The sequence below is a fragment of the Erpetoichthys calabaricus genome, chromosome 1 (assembly GCF_900747795.2).
Source record: "Erpetoichthys calabaricus chromosome 1, fErpCal1.3, whole genome shotgun sequence".
NCBI lineage: Eukaryota > Metazoa > Chordata > Cladistia > Polypteriformes > Polypteridae > Erpetoichthys > Erpetoichthys calabaricus.
The window spans coordinates 286836340-286854948 of NC_041394.2; the positions used below are offsets into that span (position 1 = coordinate 286836340).

Here is an 18609-nt window from a genome sequence, read left to right on the forward strand (position 1 = left end):
TGTACATCATGCTCAAGGGGTTGGTATTTTTTATTTTTACAGCAGTTACCCCTAGATGATGCTGCCTTTCCCTTAAACGTTCAGAATACTTACTGTTCCATTCAAAACATCAGTAAGTGCGTCAGTCCTTCCCCTGAAGCTCTTGGTGAAGCGTATCCAACACTCAGTCCTCTCTGAGTCATGCCATCCAAAATAATTAGCAGCTACAATAGGTCTCCTCATTATTTTTTTAATGACCCAAGCACAATGGGGCATTAATGACTATGCAGAATCACACACTTAACAAAATTTGTATTCCTTGTTTACTTAGTCTATACTATTTATTGTTACTATTAGAAGATTGTAAAATGTGAAGTGCTCCAAGCTTTTCATTAGTCATATAGTTAAAAAAATAAATAAATAAAATGAATTTAAAGTCCTGTACTCTAGCATACTAAAAAATGGTGGATAACAGCTTGGGTGCTTATATTTGTTCAGACTAATTTTTATGAAGTGTCTGTATTTAGTCAACATAAAGCTTGGACTATTTTTTATGTGCATTAGGCAGTGTAGCTTAGTGGCTGCAGCACCCAACCATGAATTCCACGTGCTAGTTTTGTTCCTCCACTGTATTACTTGAAACGTATCACTTAACTGCACGGTAGAAGCAAATACATAATGAACACACAGAAAAAAGGCAAGTAATATAAATAACAGCAAGACAAAATGTCATAGAAGAACCCTCTAATATGCAACATATTTAATCAGGCTGTGAAATGGTAGATTGTTGGAAAATGAAGATCTACTACATTGACTACACCAGTGTTTCTCAAACTCTGCCATGGGATGTGGCTGCAGGTTCTGTTCCAGCCAGCTTCTGTTTCTAGTTGGAGCCCCGTTTCTGTGACTTGGGGTTGATGTAAAATTTCAAAACTGAGTTTGCTAAATTATCCAGATGTGCCAAACATTTATGTATTTTACATGTGGGTTATTGAATGGTTTCTTTAACTTTAGTTCTTAAGATGTTTATTCTGTTTTCCATGTGTTGTGGTTATTTAATCCATTAATTACTAATGACCTGTCTTTGCCATAAGGGGGAGAAAAATCTAAAGAGTAGTGAGAAAAGCGCTATATAAATGCAAAGCATTATTATTATTAATTATTATTACATTAGTGGGCCTGATCTTGATGTAGCCTTTCTGTGTTCAGTGTGATTTGCTCTGATGTCTGCTCAATTTCAACTATTAGGATACAATTAAGGGAGCAAACTATGCCAAAAAAAAGAAAATGTTCTGTAAATATAAATATCACACTGCTGTGTTTTTATGAATGCAGAATAAGAGAAAAAAGACATGCTAATTAAATTAGATTAAACAAAGGTAAAATGCTTGACTTATCATGAAACCAGTTTGTACAAAAACATGTAGCTACAGTTTGAGAATGACTGCTCTATCCTACTTTAAAAATTATATGAACTGCACAAGTGATTATTGATATTTGCACAATGGTACCACATTACAAGTCTTCAAACACTGATTGTTAACTCAGATGTGTCAACCATAGTTGAAAGTCCATAATCTATTCATTCATAATGCAGCTTGAGGTAGAAAAGGCAAGCGTGATTAAACATAAATAAAAAAAACTTAAAAATAAATAAAATGTAACAATGTAGTACATAAAAAGCCTCACATAAAAAAAGTTTTAATATTTTAGTACATAGGCTACTTTACTTTTAAACTTGAAATTTACCTAACATTATTAAACAGAAGTATTCATTTCTTAAAGTTTAATATAAACAATAATTTCTTTGTTAAGGTAGTTAAGAAAGCAATAAATACAAATCTGTCTGTAGTTTTATAAATAAGAATTTGTAAATATTTTGCTTTATTAAGACATCACAGTGAAAATACAACAGGAGTTCTGTTTCTTAAGGTTTTTACAGAACAGCTACAGTCAGGCACTGTAATAAGAAAGTATAAATAACATGCAAAAATAAAATACAAATATGTCTGCTCAGACATTACATCTGCATGGTGGTGCACTTGAAAAAAAAGTGTTGATGTTTTTAGTAATAAATACATGCACAGATACAGCAGAAAGTTTAAAGCTCTGCGGGTGAAAGGGCCTTTTGTTAACAAAAAACAAATTTTACTTCAATACAACAAAATACTTATAAAAATCTGTAATATGCAAAGCAGACCATTATAGAGAATGTGGCTTATTGACAATTCTATCCTCACATATAATGCGGTGATTTACTTTGAAAGACTGCATTCTGTAGTAAATTCCAAGGATCACTTTTCCTTTAAGTCTATATGTCAATGTTTATTAGTCCAAATATTCATCAAGAATAGTCATACTTGAAATTTGGCACACAACTTCCATTCTGCACATTTGACCCCCGAAATGATCATTTTGCAAACTAAACAGACATCTTGTAGTTGAATACTTTATTATGACAACAGAAGGAAAAAAAAAAAAAAGATGACAGCCTCAATTACGATATACACAGCATCTAAAATGTACTTTTTTGTTCAAAATGATTCCGTTGTTGCTCCGGTTACACTTAAGTGCAGGTGCATTGGCTGACACTAGCTGGTTAAGTAAGTAGTTTTCTTCATAGTCTTATATATACAGTATATATATATATATATATATATATACATACAGTATATATAATATATATATATATATATATATATATATATATAAAAAAAAGTATAAAAAGTTGTATATCCAGAAACCAGCTGGCACATAAACAGATCTTGCTGTATTAAAATCTTGGTTTTGTTGTTTACCAAGCATTCATCCATTTTACTTGTTGGTTTATGGTGTTGTTATTAAAAAATAATATCCCATTTTATCCTTGTAGCAAGTCAATACAGCAAATAAGTATTTAAGCAGGTCAAAATTCCTTCTTGCATATATATTTCCCCACCAGGAAAAACATCTTAACCATATTACAAATGAGAATAAAGACATTAGATGCTCGACTTTTAAATACAAACCAGTATTTGTAACGTGCAATGCCTGTTTTTTTACAGTCTGTACAGGGGGCACTATAATAATGAGGACTAATTACATTTAAATAATTTTCATTCACAGCCATTTTTGTTTTTTTATTAGTAATTGCAATTCACTGAATTTCTTTGTCACACATTTGAGTCTTCATCCATTACACTGGAACTTGGAGAACACGTAGAAAGCTCTTTGAAAAACTCATCTTCTTTCAGCATACTCTAAAATAAGAATAAATCCATGGTGTAAAACTTTCTGTGCTCAAATAAACATCAATTTTTTACTGTAAATTATACGTTAATAATAAAAATTATCACAGGGACATGTCCAATTAACAATATACAGCACCTAGATAACAAATGTAGTGTAGGAAAATCAAGAAGAGAGAACATTAAAGAAATAGGAATCAAGAATAACAAAGGAACGTTCCAGATCAGTAAGGGGGATTTAAGAGGCTTTCATCTTATAGGTTAAAAGGTGGCATACAACAGCTTTATAGATCCAGATTTCTAGGTTTGAATCTTGGACTTGGTCATGGTTTATGTGGAGTTAAGACATTTGTTTCTCCAAGCACTTTCTATTTCCATCTACTTCTAATAAAAGTTGGATAAAAGTTATCCTGGCCCAGTGATTCAAGTGATTTAATTAATTTAACTTCTTTCTTTAGTATCTGAATTCCTTGTTTACATGGGTAAGTACTTGTCTTCTTTATGGTTAAAAATGACAGAAAATATAAACTGAGAGAATCTGCTATTTCCATTTCAACATATTTTACTTCTCCACTTAACCTCTACCTTGATTTTTATTTATTTAAAAAAAAACCAAAAAAAAAAACCAACTCTAATGCTGAAAGATACTCCTAAATAAGTATTTCATTTTCTGACTAAGACAAAAATCATTATAAATTCTGCTTGGCAGGTAAGATGGAACCATTGCTAGTACTATAAAAAGTAAAACCTGTTACTAGACAGGCCCTACTGAATAAGCTGCATATTTGTAAAAGGAAGAGTCCTTTTAAGAAGTACATGAGTAGGAAGGAGTCAAAAATGTGCATGTGTATGATCTACTAATCAACAGACATATAACCACTGCCAGCAGAAATACAAATATATAGCATATAGCAATGAAACGTAACCATGTTCACCAGATATGTACAGGTACTTGCAGCTTGTCATACAGTTTGGATTTATTTGGCAGCAAAAGCAAATTAAAAAAAAAAAAAAAAAAAAAAAAACTTACTGTCAAGTTATTAATGCCTTCAGAAAATGCTCCAATTTGTCTGACTGTACCTTCCGAGTCTTCCATCTAAATGAGAAAATGTGAATTTTAACCAAACTGTTAATGTGTTATTGCTGTTACAAAAGAATCAAAAGTAAACTGAACTTTACATACTTTCAGCAATGACGACTATGACAAAGAAAATTGTAGTTGTTTGCCGCAAGGAGTCCTAAGATGCCTGGGTCTCTTATTGGTCCCACCCATTCAGCTGTTTTGATATAGCCATACAAGACCATGATCACTCTACCACTGGGGTTTTCTTTAAATCACTCCTTGCTTGGGTTCGTTCCACTGACCTGACTTGTAGTAAGTCCAAATCAACACTTTAAATTTTTCTTTTTTCATTTTCTACATTTGAAATGGGATGGAAAACCTTTTTCTTTTTGTTACCTGTTCCAGACGGTCTAGGTCGTCATCATATAAACGAACCTCCATGCCACGCTTATATCCTTTATGAAAACTACTTTGTACAGGTGAGGCCAAATCCATTGGGCAAACATACTCTTCACCATCATCTTGCTTCTTTTTCCGGAGACTCCCAAATGTTCCAAATGCAAGCTTTCTGGGCTAAAAGAAGGAAAACAAAGGATTTTCACACAAGTTTAGGAACCGGTTGCTTTGAATGATGCCACATATTTTTGACTCATTTCTACATTTTCACCTGCTGCACACTATTATCTTTGCCCTCCAGCAAGCATAGTCAAGTCTTTAAACTAGTTTTACTTTAGTTGTAATGACACCAGGTGCATTTGATGAAGCCCATAAAAAAAATGAAAAAACAATTCATATATAAAACATATGGGAAAAACGCTAACATATTTATTAAATCACTGCAAAAAACACTAAGGTCAAGATGTCAAGTTCAGATATATTACAATTTGGCGGTGACAGCTGTTATGAAGTCTGGCAATCCTGTTCTTAGGGAGTCCTTAGCCATTTAAGAAAAGGATAGAGAGAAAACTGGGGTGGGGGGCGCATAAAAGACCTACCATACACCTTCTAGGGCACAACTGCATAGAGGCAGGAAAGCCAGTGCTACTGACAACATTATAAACATTTGCTGTATCAAATAAGTCATATTTAGATTTCAGACAAGAGCAAAGGGAACAACAAATAGGCGCTCAGATTCACATTAATTATGGCAATATTCTATGCCCAAAAAAGTATGGAATAAATGCATGGAATTTAAATGACAAGCCATACTGTGTAGTACTGAAGGTTTGTGAAATGTTCCACTTCTAAGACTGTAGTTCTTACCTTAACCTTTGCAGTAGCTGTGAGCAGAGTGTAATCAGGAGACTCCATGCACTCCTGTTTCTGTTTTTGGGCTTCAGTGCCAATAAGCAAATTGAAATGAGTGGCCAGGTGACGTCTAAGCAGAGTTTTGGTAGGTGGAATGTTTAAGAGCAGAGCCAAAGTTTCAACATTGAATCGAGGCTCCAGCACCTAAAGGGGATAAAAGCACAACTTATTGAATTGTTTGTACAAAAAAAAACTCTTCAACTCTGACACATTTTCAAATTCAAAAGCAAACTGCTTTAAAAGATTTTTTATTTTACCACTCCTTCCTTAAGCAAAGAACATATTACAAATGCTGATTACACAACACATTCAATACCATTGATGTTTTGTATTTGCAAAGTTTTAATGTAATAAAAAGTTTACCTTGTGGGTGGTACCACAAGATAAAAAGGGTAAAGCAATTCATTATTATAACAGTCACTAATAACTATGAGAATTCATGTAATTTACATTTAGAAATTAAGACATGTATGAATGATCCATTACAAAGAACAGATGTAGTACTAGGGTGTTGTACCATGTCAGCCATTATGAATGTAGTGACAAGTCAAGTAAAATGACACCTTTTTTTATTGGCTAAACTAAAAAGATTACAATATCTTGCCTGAAGAAGGGGCCTGAGTTGTCTCGAAAGCTTGCATATTGTAATCTTTTTTAGTTAACCAATAAAAAAAGTGTCATTTTACTTGATTTGTCACTAAAGAACAGGTGAAATGTAAATCTTTATGAGGTAATACCCTTAAAAAAAATAAATAAATGAATGATGTATAAATGTTATAATTGTCAGTTTTCTCCCAGCTTTGCCTACAGATGATACACTACCAGGTCTTACCATTAATCCTCCATGTACTCCACTTCCTCTTAAATTTGGGGCATATTCAGCCAAATCCACTGACCGCAACCACTCCATTACACGGTGATTTGTCCACTGTGAGATTTCTGCTGGAGTGATATTGTTCTAAAGAATTCACAAAGAGAAGAAATATTAAAGTCTAGTGTGGTTCTCCAAATCACAATATGAATATTAGAAATGCATCACAAGGGTAATTTAATGGCTCATGGCATGTAAGCAGTGTAAAGTGACTGTGGTGGTCACCTTCCTGGTGTGTTTTGCTTTGCAGTTTATGATAGCGTTACCTGCTTGTGATCGCATTCTGCATCTGCGTTTGCAGATAGCAGCCTTGCCAAGCATGTGGAAGATGTTAATATACCATCTCTGATTTATTTTAAAATGTAGAAATTGTGTAAGCCCAACAATAAATAATATATAGTATATTGTAACGCTGATACAATAAATGTACAAATGAAGACATCCAAATAACTCAGTGCTGAAGTAATGGAAACTGCTTACTCATGGGCTGCTTACTTCTTGTGTCTTCATATACTAAAACGGCACTATACAGTCCTGCTAAGAGTGAAGTCGTGACTAGAACTACTAGACCTTACAATTCTGTAAAAATCATTAAAAAATGTATGAAAGAACAGACACACACTACAATTAAATGGTCCTGATAAAATTTTAAAAGCCGGGCTATGCAATTAAAGAGGAAAACACTCGGGTTAAGCAACAAACTATAAATTTGACATTTGCTACAACATGCCAACAAGTTGTAAATACCAATTCAAACAAATTTGTTTTTGTTAAACAATAAGCAGGGAGGAAGCCAATTTATGGTCTCTAAGAAGCACATCTGGATTTCAACCATAGTCTTTTTATGCTTGCCTAATAGCACACTAAAATATCAATATAAATACACCTTCCCCCAAAGTTACTTCAAAAGCCAGATGTTCCTTTTACCTCATCTGAAGGACGCCTTCGCAAGCAGTTGGGCTCGTAGTTATTAAGGCGTAGAACTTGAATCGCTCTCTTAATGCTCAAGTGATGAAGCACACTTCCAACTTTTAAGGACAGCAAATCATCCTGAAATGAGATGTAAGCTTTACAAAAGCCATATACACACACACAAACTACACAAATTGGATTTATCCTTCTTTCTATAATGCCTGTTTTTAGAAAGCCTTTTTAGAATGCCTTTCCCATATGCAAAGAACAAACATTTTCAGACATGAATAATGGAAACAGAAGTCTAAAAATTATTGCTTACATAGTGCTTATATCAGAAGTATTACAAACTAAATTAAATAATAACACGGGTAAAGTCAAAGCAAAAATAAGAAAGAGAAAACAAAACAAACAGAAAAAATACATTATGCAATTGTATGAGGAGAACTGTGGTAACAACAACACAGTCATAGTAATAATGAAAGTGAGGCCAAGGAGTCAATCGTAAGTTAAATGACCTGAAGTGCAGATGGCTTCTAAGCTGCACAGTCCTCAGATTCAATACCTTTAGGTGTCCTTTCTAAAGTCTAAGGGGGATACAAACATTCATGGAACATAAAGATTAATTAAGAGTACTGCCAAGGCTCCAGTGTCAGTGCATCAAATCTGGCACACAGGAGTGTGATGATACAGAATGTTACTGAGCTCTTCTGGTGCAAGGTCAGAAAAAGCTTTGCAAGTTTGCAAGTTGAAGACACCGGAGGACAGTGAATTTTATTTATGGTATATGATGCACATTGTGTATTATAATTATCAATACTAAAAGTAGACTATAATGTTGTGCATTGTGACCAATGTTGGACATCCAACCATCCTTTCTGATGCTCAAAGTCTAGGTGACCTAAAAATTATCCCAGCAGCAAAAAGCAGGAAAACTTGAGTTCCCATTCAGCTGCAGACCCACACTTGCTCTACCGATCTGTTTTCTCACCCATTTATCAAGTTCATGGTCACAGAAAGCTAGTGTCCATCCTGGCAGTACTGTGTGCAAGGTGGATATCAACACTGGATGAAGTACAAGTCTAACGGGGGTACACTCTCACACAGATTCTGATGAAACATTAAGTCACTCAACATTCTGTGAATGTGTATTAGGAAGCAGAAAGAAACCCAACTGTACATAAACTCTGTTCAGAAGGATAAACAAATGTAAACAAATAAATAATGATTAATGTACTGTACATGACTTGAATATTTATTTTCATAACATGAAGATCCCACATAAAACAATGTCATCAATGCATCTGCCTTCATTCTGCATTTGTTATTCCTAAGGCTGACCAGACAAGTTCATCTTAGTGGGTGACGACCAACTCTTAAACCTTTACATCTCACTGCATTACTCTGGTTTAGCCAGAAGGGGCACTGGTCTGTCCTCTTCTCTTCTGAGATACATTATAATGGGGTGTGCCGAGAGCGGAGTTTTTGCTCAAGCAACATAGTAAGGATCAGAAATTTTCCAAGAATTAATAAAATAAAGCATTTTTTTCAAATATTGTATCTAAGGTGAATGTTGTGGGCAAAAAAATATTTTGTTTTCCCGAGAATCCATAATGTATTAAATTGGTTCATAGCAAAAAAGTTTCATAACAGAAAATTTCAGCCAAATAATGGAACAAATCTCAAATCAAATTCATACAAAGTCTTCTTTATGAAGCATTTAATCAACAATAACAAAAACTGTAGTAAGATATCTATATTCTTAAAGTTTTGTTACCATAATTTTGTGTGACGACTATGATTTGTCCTAAAGCAGCCTTCTCAGTTATGTGGATGATGGCTGAATCAAATATGCCATGGCAAATTGACAGGATGGTTACTTGTCTATGAAAAGACTTATAAAAGATGTCCCGAGGAAAATCAGAAATCTGCAAGAAATACATTTTTGCTTCTACTTCATGTAACATATTAAGCAAGTTACCAGGTTCTGCACATCAAATGTGCTGTACTGTAAGGTGGAGACTTTAAATGGTTATTTATACCAAAAAAAAATGATGACTCCAGCTCTATAGAATTGAAAGCTGCCTTGTCAGACATTCTTTTCACATGGCTGTACAGTAACTCAAAATACCAGTAGGAACTGCCTATTTTTCAGTGGATGAAGACATTAAGATTCGTGCCTGTTTCATGATCTGTCTAAGTACACACCTACGAAGTGATGTGCCAGCAAGCTTTTTAAAAAGAGTTTCTCAGTGCTTAAGTATGTCATTTCAAAACTTGTGTCAAAACGGTAGAAACATGAAGAAGATCCAAGTGTTGCCCTAGGATGAACAGAAGATATTTTGCATGTACAAACTAATAATAGTAATAAATGAATTAGTTGTATAGAACAGCTTTTACACATGTACATTTTCTGATATACAGCACAGGTAGTTTAAATGACGTGAATTTTTAGTCCATATAAAAATGAGAAGAGAAACAGAAGGAGAAGCAGCTCATGGTTTAAAAAACAATGCTTTAGAAACTAGGTTACAAGCTAGTATTTCTAATATAAAGTTCACGTGGCACATTAAAATATACTCCTACTATGTACTGTTTGTATTTACAAGTTTCTACTTGCATAAAAGAATGGACAAATACTTGCATCTTGCAGTAATTCTTTTACCTGTTTACTTGAAATATATTTTCCAAACAGACTTTAAGGTTCCTCTTAACCTATTCTCGCTAACCCTACTTACTGTATGTTAACACCTCAGATAGTGTCCTTAGTAAAACATGCACATATTCCTATGAGAACTGTGTATTTAGTATACAAATTCTCCTTCACCTAATCACATTTCTTTAATGCACAGGTCTTAAAAAGCACTGCTGTAATGGTGGCACAATGTGGTGTACAGCTTGTCATGCTTATCAACTGTTTGAATATCGTCACATAGAAGATTAAGGAAATGCTCCATTTTATTGATAAGTACCTGTTTTTCTAGCTAGGTGTGCTGCTGTAATTATTTTCTGACTTGGACAACCATATGCCTCAAGGGTGTGTCAGTAATGATAAACACACCGCCCACAAACCCACTGCAGGGAAAACCAAGCTTTACATTGGGTGTGCTCTTCTAAAGACTACTCTGCTTCAATAGCCAACCCACAATCTCAATCTGCAGCCACGGTCAATTAATCTTTTGTCAACTAGGCTTTACAACAGACAATAATGTCTATGACAACTGAACATTCTTCTGGGAGATTTGTAGAAAAAATAACGGGACAACGAAAATGCTGATTTTTAAATTTCTTCAACTCAACCCGAAAAGGCCAACAAGGTGAAAAAGATGCACTTTTCATAATACTGTTTAAATAGGTGTACGGCAAACCGACAGAATACAGATTATGTATGTTCTAACAAAATTGGGATACATAGATTTTTCAATGAAACAATTGTGCAAAAGAAGTTATTTCAAATTTTGTATTAATATAAACTAAACGGGAGGCACGGTGTCGCAGAGGTAGCACTGCTGCCTCACAGTTAGGAGACCTGGGTTTGATTCCCGGGTCCTCCCTGCGTGGAGTTTGCATGTTCTCCCCGTGTCTGTGTGGGTTACCTCCGGGCGCTCCGGTTTCCTCCCACAGCCCAAAGACATGCAGGTTAGGTGCACTGGCGATTCTAAATTGTTCCTAGTGTGTGCTTGGTGTGTGTGTGTGTGTGCCCTGCAGTGGGCTGACGCCCTGCCCGGGGTTTGTTTCCTGCCTTGTGCCCTGTGTTGGCTGGGATTGGCTCCAGCAGACCCCCGTGACCCTGTAGTTAGGATATAGCGGGTTGGATAATGGATGGATGGATATAAACTAAACTGCCAATCACTGTACAAGTTCATCTTCTCTTGATGGAGTGAATTAGCTGTCAAAATACTTTATCATCACTTAACAGAATAGGATATAAGGAGTTCCTCTTATGCATACAGCTGTATTTCAGGACAGAAAGTCCATATACATATAAACAATGTAATTGTTACATGCTATAGATGGGATCACATAGATGTATTCTTTTAAGTGCAATTAACCATTTACCAAAAAAGCTCCCAAACAGAAGGTAGGAGGAAGCAGTAGCTCCAAAGTCTTCCGTGCACCAACTCCTCTAAATAAACCGAGTGACCAAACATAAAGGCACATTTAAGCACACACATCTAATCTAGTGTTTTAATAACATTTTAAGCACTCTTGAAAGGCAACGTATGGCTATTACTATGTCTTGATTACAACCTAAAGATAAAATGGCTTTTACACAATATTGTATCTCTTCATATCTTGCCCCGTTCAAAACCACTTTTCCTCTACCTCAACCCCTGAACAAGGTCCTTTTTTTACAGAATGCCAAACACCCCAGCATAAGCAGGCGTGTGCTCCAGTTATGAGTGGACTGGACAGCAGGCCAGTAAATTAAGAAGAGCTGCCACATGCAGAACATTACAATTAGATTCAAGGCCAAACATTCAGAACAAGCTACAGCATACATTAGATTAAACTAACAGTGTTATTGTCCAGCACTAGAGAAATGCACTTCTTTTCCTTGATGGAAAAATCCAGAATAAATATATTTTGTACTTTTCTGTTGAGTAAGAAATAACACACCTGTGGAAATGAAGTGAAATTCAGCCAACCACTCCGTGTTGTCACTTTACTTTGGAACAGTGCCAGATGTTAAAAGAGCTACGTAAAATGTCTTTAATTCTACTAGCTCTGAAGAACATTTTTCAAAAATATAAAAAGATCTTGGCCAAAACCCATCCATAGGGCGACCAGGGAGATCCTGTTTTTTCCTTGACACATCCACCATTTTGATGCCTAAATTTACAAGATTCCTAAACTTGTCTGGGATTTCATTTTTCTTGTTACTTTGGGTGTGAATAAAAACATAGGCCAATATTCTTGTTTGTTGCAATGTTTTGAATCTGCACACAGTATAACTTTGTGCTGTGCATACAGTATACCAGATGTTGGTATCAAATGTGATGTGGGTTGTTTAAAGAAAAGAACGTGTGGCAGTTTGATTCCATTAACAGACATGTGGACCTGGCATAGCTGTTTAACAATTGAACACTAGAGTGTAATTACAAAATATGGCCAAATGAAAATGAAGAATTAGAAATACCTGTGATTCTGAGCTGGACATAACAACTGTAAATCCTACTGTATTATCTGTATGTGTTAGTAGTAAATAAAAGCATTCGCCATTTAGAAGCTGATGCTCACTTGTACCTTTGCTTGCAATAATTAATGCTGTGATTGCACCAATTTCTGGTGAAACTGCTCTGTGAGCACTTGAGATATAAAATATGGTGACACTGCCACTGATTGCAACTTTGGGGCTGTCAAAATATTGACCCTTTAAATTTAAAATCAGGCTATGTTTGCTTTTCATCTTCTAAGCAAAAACTACCAGTGTTAAAACAACACTTAAAACATATACACCAAGAACTTTACATTGATAAATTTGTTATATATATTCGAAAAAGTAATAAAAATCAGCATTTTGGAGGCATGTGAATTACCCCTTTTCACTCCCACTCTTGATTTTTGAAAATCAAAATTTGGTCAACCCCACATATTCATGACTCTCCAAAAAAAAATCCCAAAAAAACTAACACTGAAATGTTCCAAATAATTTTGTGTAGTGCAGTTGTTTCAGGAAAGGAAAAAAAGAAAGTATTGTATGGAATATATAGTGTTGTTTGTGACGTGAAAAAGACTTTAAAAAGTTTACAGAACAGGCCATGTCTACGAGAATTTTACTGTTCAACAGTGAAATGAGCAGTTATTTTGAAGAGACACTTACAACAGTCATATAATGGAGCATTCTCCCATCTATCCTTGCTTCATCAAACTGAGTTTTGTACTGGGAAAGTCCAATGTCATCAAGCCATCCTAAAAATGAGCACAGAGCACATCTGATCACCAAGTACCTCCTTTTTCACGACTTCTAGTTACTTGATTTTCCTGTTCACTTTATGATTTTGAATCTCTAGAACTGTACACACTTACGAGTCACCCAGTGGTAATCGAGCTTTCCTTTGTCGTCGTCCTCCTCTGAGCCAAGTGCTTGTAAAGCCAGCTGTAATTTTTTCCGATGTAAAGGATGTTTAATTCCAAGCTCCTGTAGAAAAAGGGATGCCGTGGAATTTAGTACACTGGATTCAAGGACATAACTGATGAACAAATTGATAATCTTCCTTAATTGTGCATGTTCCAAACCAAATTCAAACAGCTCAACTGGGATAAAACTATAGTCTCAGTACACAATAGCAACCACTACACAATGTACAGAATTACAAAGCAATAACCACATACTTCAAAAACTTTCAACACCAGAGGTTATCTAAATGTTTAAACAATATAAGCATGACAGTGCAATATTAAGTCATTTCTGAAAATTGCATTTGCATCTCTACATTATTTGACCTCATAGTATGAACAAGTAATGTACTGCTGGCTTGAAAGGTGAACAGAAACATCAAACCAAAAACAAGTAGTAGTCAAGCACCGACAATCATTTGCCAGCCCATCTCTTCTCACCTAGACAGGTATAATCTAAAAATTAGAATCTTCTTCCTCCAAAAACCTAGATACTGTAAGCCACCCATCTTTGTCAAATAATCAGGCAGACAAAATTAATAATAATAATACATTTTATTTGAAGCGCCTTTCAAAAAACTCAAGGTCACTGTACAATCAGGTTAAAAAATAAACATTCAAAAATTAAATACTTATATAAATAAAAAACACATGATTTTTAACTGCTGTCATTTATCTAACATGTTTTTTGTCAGCAATGGATGGAGGGCACAGCTACCCTTACCCAGCTGAGGTGCCCTGCTCTTTCAACTTTGGTGCTGATTTATTGTTCTGACAGGACAGAACTTTCTGTGGTCTACAGGTTAGTGCATTATATTTCAAGCCCATGTTGACCAGCATTTAATGAACAATCTCTATGTAGACTCTGTATTAATGAACATCCATATAAAATGGCAAATGTTGATATACACCGATTGCTTATGGGATTTTAGTGGTAATTTCTAACAGGTTCTCTTTGTGGGAGTGACGCCTCCTTCCATTCACTTTCCAAACCAACTTATGTCATCATATAGGCTAAAAGAGAGTCTACATGACTGCATCAAATGCAAGGCAGGAACAAACTATGAACGAGGTGCTTCAGAGCAAAAGAACACAAAGTTGGCTATTCATGAATTTCAGTTCAACAGATGAAATAAAAATCATTTGCATTTCAAACGATTGGTCTCCAAGATAGTAAAATGCCTAATACTGTAGAAATGTGAAGTACAGTGAGCTTTGCTAAATATTCAGTTAGTGGTGGGCTACAGAATTATGCTTGCAAAATGTGTCTTCTTGAATTCAGTGTTTAGTTCAACTTCTTGTTTTGCCAATTTGAGATCATAGTGGCAATTCTCAGGTATACTCATTCTGGGCTTTGCTTTGACCTTTACAATATTAGAACATTACTTGAGAATTTTACTTTCCTCTACTTCTTTAATGTATTGAACTTACTCATTTATGACTATAGCTACAGAATAAGATCATCTCCCATGATCTGATATAGAAGCATTTAACAAAAAGGGGAGCACATTTGTTTTAATGACATGAAAAATGCCTTCTTATTTAGAAAAATGGGAAATTGTTAAAGATCCTGGGAGAGAGTAATCTGATCTGTCAGCAATTTCCAGTCATAGCCTTCATTTCCAAAATCTTAGGCAGTTGGTGGCACTCTCATGTGAAGCGGATTGTCTAATTTGACATACCGAATGACTGAGACCAACTAGTCTGTGACTGGCTGTAATAAAATCAAGCAGGGCTCTTCGAGTGTGAGAGTTCAGAACCAATGAGTGTTCACTGGGCAATACAATGTATAGAATATAGTGATGAGGAATAAGGAACATGTGTGTTTTAAAATAGAAGAGAAGCACGTCTGTTTGATGTCTTGTGTTTAATGGAAAGAATGGAAAAAATGAAAAAAGGGCAGAGACTGCAGCTGAATGCATGAAAGCTATTGACATTTCTCATAGCTCTGTTAGGCAGCATAGGGACTGTGGACCTTGCAAACAGAAGATAGTGCCGTATTGGCTGTCAGAAAAAAGGGGCAAGCACGACTGTAGTGAAGATTGGTGCTCAGCCGGTAAATGTGACATGGACTATGATTTTCAGTTGTGTAATTTGACATGGTGCAGCAAGGAGGTCAGTGACTGCGTCTGGTAAATCTGACAGACTCAATGACAAAAAGTCACATCATGTGACATTGGCTTAAGAAACTGCTTTCAACATGAATGTACAGTGACTGCATGCCCTCAGTGGTCTGAGGTAGTATAGCCGAAGATATATGGTTTGCTGACAATTTCATTTAAAAAGGACTGGTATGGTATTAAAATGTGACTGGCACAATGCTCGACAGCAAATGTGTGTGTGCACAACTCTGTGATTATGTAGCTGTGAGGCCACTGTGAACACAAATGGGTTAACACATAAAAAGCTAATCACCTTACAACTACTGTCCACTTATGTGTGGTAAAAAAATAAGTCCCAAAACTGTTACACATAATAGTAATAACTAAATGAGACCATAAAATCACAGTACAACTCCTAATGACCTTGTATACATACAGATTAATAAAGGGTCATAAAAGTAGTGCTTAAAATATTGACAAAATTGACACATAATAGTTGTGACAGATATGGGTGCTCTCACTCCCTTGAACCCTCAGATCAGACGCCAGACACCAGATAAAAGTCCAAATACTTATTTTATTCAGACAATACAGTGCACAAAGCACCCTCCACTCCACTATACTCCTAAACAATCACAATAAACAAGAATCAATCCTCCACTCTCCCAGACGCGTTGCCACCCTTCCACCCACCTCAGCTTGACGTCTGGGACTTCCCACAGTCCTTTTATAGTCCTTGACCCGGAAGTGCTTCTGAGCCCTCAGTCCATGTGATTATCCAGCACTTCCGGGTCAGGTAAAAACTTTTTTCTTCAGCCTGGAAGTATATAATTTCTTCCGTTCCCATGACTTGGAAATACTTCCGGGCTATGAGGAAAATATAAATCTCTGGGCCTCCCTGCAGCGACTCCTGGCGGCCCCCATGGTATCCAGCAGGGCTGTGCATTATAACTCCACTGTCCATGATTCCCTGCTGGCATTCGGGGCATCTCCATGCTGCAAGGAGGGCTCCATCTGGCAGCCTGGGGGTATTGGCCGGGATGAATGGCCGGCCATATCTGACATAGTAAACTGTGTTAAATTACAAATAAATTATTAAACCCTCATCTTCCAACTTTCCCACTAATTTTAGTGTCTCAGTGATTATTGAAACGCCCTACAACACGCAGAGGTTGTCACAAACAATCACAGTGAAAATAATAAAAAAAAAATCCTTTTATGTAAAGCACAATCAAATCTAACGTTTAATGCATTTTGGAAATTGGAAATAAGCCCCTAAAACTGCAGGGAGAAAACAGACTGGTTGAAAAGCTCATTTTGATCATTCTTTTTAGTGACATGGTGTGGAACTGTACAAATAAAGACAGAAGGTCTTCCTTATGAGGTGTCTTTATGTTTTTATAATTAACTTGAAAACTGTATTTGTTGTGTGTTAAAGGAATGTTTCTGATTCAACGGTATTAGCTGGTATAGATAACCCCATGTATTAAAAAAAACAAATAATAATAACCTGCCACATAATACGGGGAAGCAAGATGTGCGATGTAATGTTACGTTGTGGTTACAATGCCACAGTAGAGCTCACTGTGTAATACAATACATGGCTAACTAAGGGAGCTACAGCTACAGACTGTAAGTTATCAGGGTCCAGGCATTAGGGGTTCATTCTAGTCACAAGGAATCCCAAACTATTTTCAATCCTAATCAAACACATGCCAGTAATTTCTTATCTTTTTTAAATGACTGACGTATATTCTTATGATTACTAAAGCCATATCTCCCACTAAGTGCAGCATCATAGAACAGCTTCTTGCCTTCAATATACAATCTCCCCAAGTTTTAATAGTCTATCAGCTATTTTTAAATGACGTTTCAAATCATGAAAAATTACCATGTCACTTTCCATCTGCTTTTCCTAGTGTCTATGCTAGAGAAATATACTCACAGAAAAGCTGCATTTTACAATCTTAATCTTCATCAGTGTGACAGCCAATGTGTACAAAGTGTGTAAGAGGAATACTTATTGGAAAAGGACAGAGTCACTCTTCAAAAGCAAGATTACTTTTATGTTGCTAATTTGAGCCCTTATCACTTAACTTAATTTGCTTTATGATCCTCAGAAGAGCTTCAGAATACATAACCATTTAGTCTGCTAATTACAATTAGACTGTCACATCAGTTGTAACAAAGCCAAAATATACAGATAAAATCTCACTTTTTCACAACAACAAAAAAAGAAACCCATTTAACATTTTTAGTGAAGAGTGCTTTAAGTAAAGCATTCCCCTTGGGCTTAGCTTTTAAATTAGTCTTTACTTGTATAGTTATTCACATATTTATGCAGATTATCAAGTAATTTCTTAATCTAGTGTAGCAGCAGAAATGAGTCCCAGCAGCCTACTGTTTTCATATCAACCACCTGTACAAGACTTGCCTGCTTTAGGTCTTGAAGGTAAATCAAAGGGAATTATTTAGGACTCTAGTAAAACAAGTCTAACAACATCTTTGAGAGCCCATTGGAGGAAGTTCCAACTACTCAATCACATAAAGAAAGCTAGCATTCTGTCACTTACCCGTTCAAGATCTGGTTGTGAAGCCTGTAGAAGAGTCTGTCCTGAAACAATCCACTGTTTGGAAAAATTTACATGCATTCCCAAGCCCTGCTCCTGCAGCCAGTTACACACTTGATCTTTAGACCATCTTGCAAAAGGCATATCCAGTTCACTGAAGGAAAAAAAAACAAAAACAAAATCCATTATGTTTAAACTGAAACTTTTGAATATTGAAAATTGTTATTTTGTCATATCTTCAAATTCCATTACAGGACTAAATGGGTCCAGGAGCCTTTCCTTGCTACATCAGGTGCAAGGCAGGATGCCTATCCACCACAGTGCACATACTTCCGGGCTTTGGGAAGAAACCAGAGTACCCAAGGTAGTGTGTATAGACAGGAGGTGAGTATGCAAACACTGCATAGATAAGAGTCCAAGGCAGAACTTTATATTATATATGTTATCCCTATAGGTA

General features: G+C 35.7%; 1 protein-coding gene across 3 annotated transcripts in view; it reads right to left on the minus strand.

Annotated features, from left to right (window-relative positions):
• Positions 1-2825: 2825 nt before the first annotated feature.
• The window catches only part of ppfibp1b (PPFIA binding protein 1b), a 229520-nt gene continuing 213736 nt past the window's right edge, over positions 2826-18609 (minus strand). For all 3 annotated transcript variants that reach the window (XM_051934515.1, XM_028816186.2, XM_051934519.1), the window contains 9 exons: positions 18156-18306; positions 13391-13502; positions 13185-13273; positions 7376-7498; positions 6410-6535; positions 5533-5721; positions 4666-4842; positions 4237-4302; positions 2826-3218 (listed from right to left, as the gene is read on the minus strand). In XM_051934515.1, the coding sequence (XP_051790475.1) occupies positions 3132-3218; positions 4237-4302; positions 4666-4842; positions 5533-5721; positions 6410-6535; positions 7376-7498; positions 13185-13273; positions 13391-13502; positions 18156-18306 (1120 nt within the window). In that variant the 3' untranslated portion in view covers positions 2826-3131. The remainder of the gene's footprint in view (positions 3219-4236; positions 4303-4665; positions 4843-5532; positions 5722-6409; positions 6536-7375; positions 7499-13184; positions 13274-13390; positions 13503-18155; positions 18307-18609) is intronic.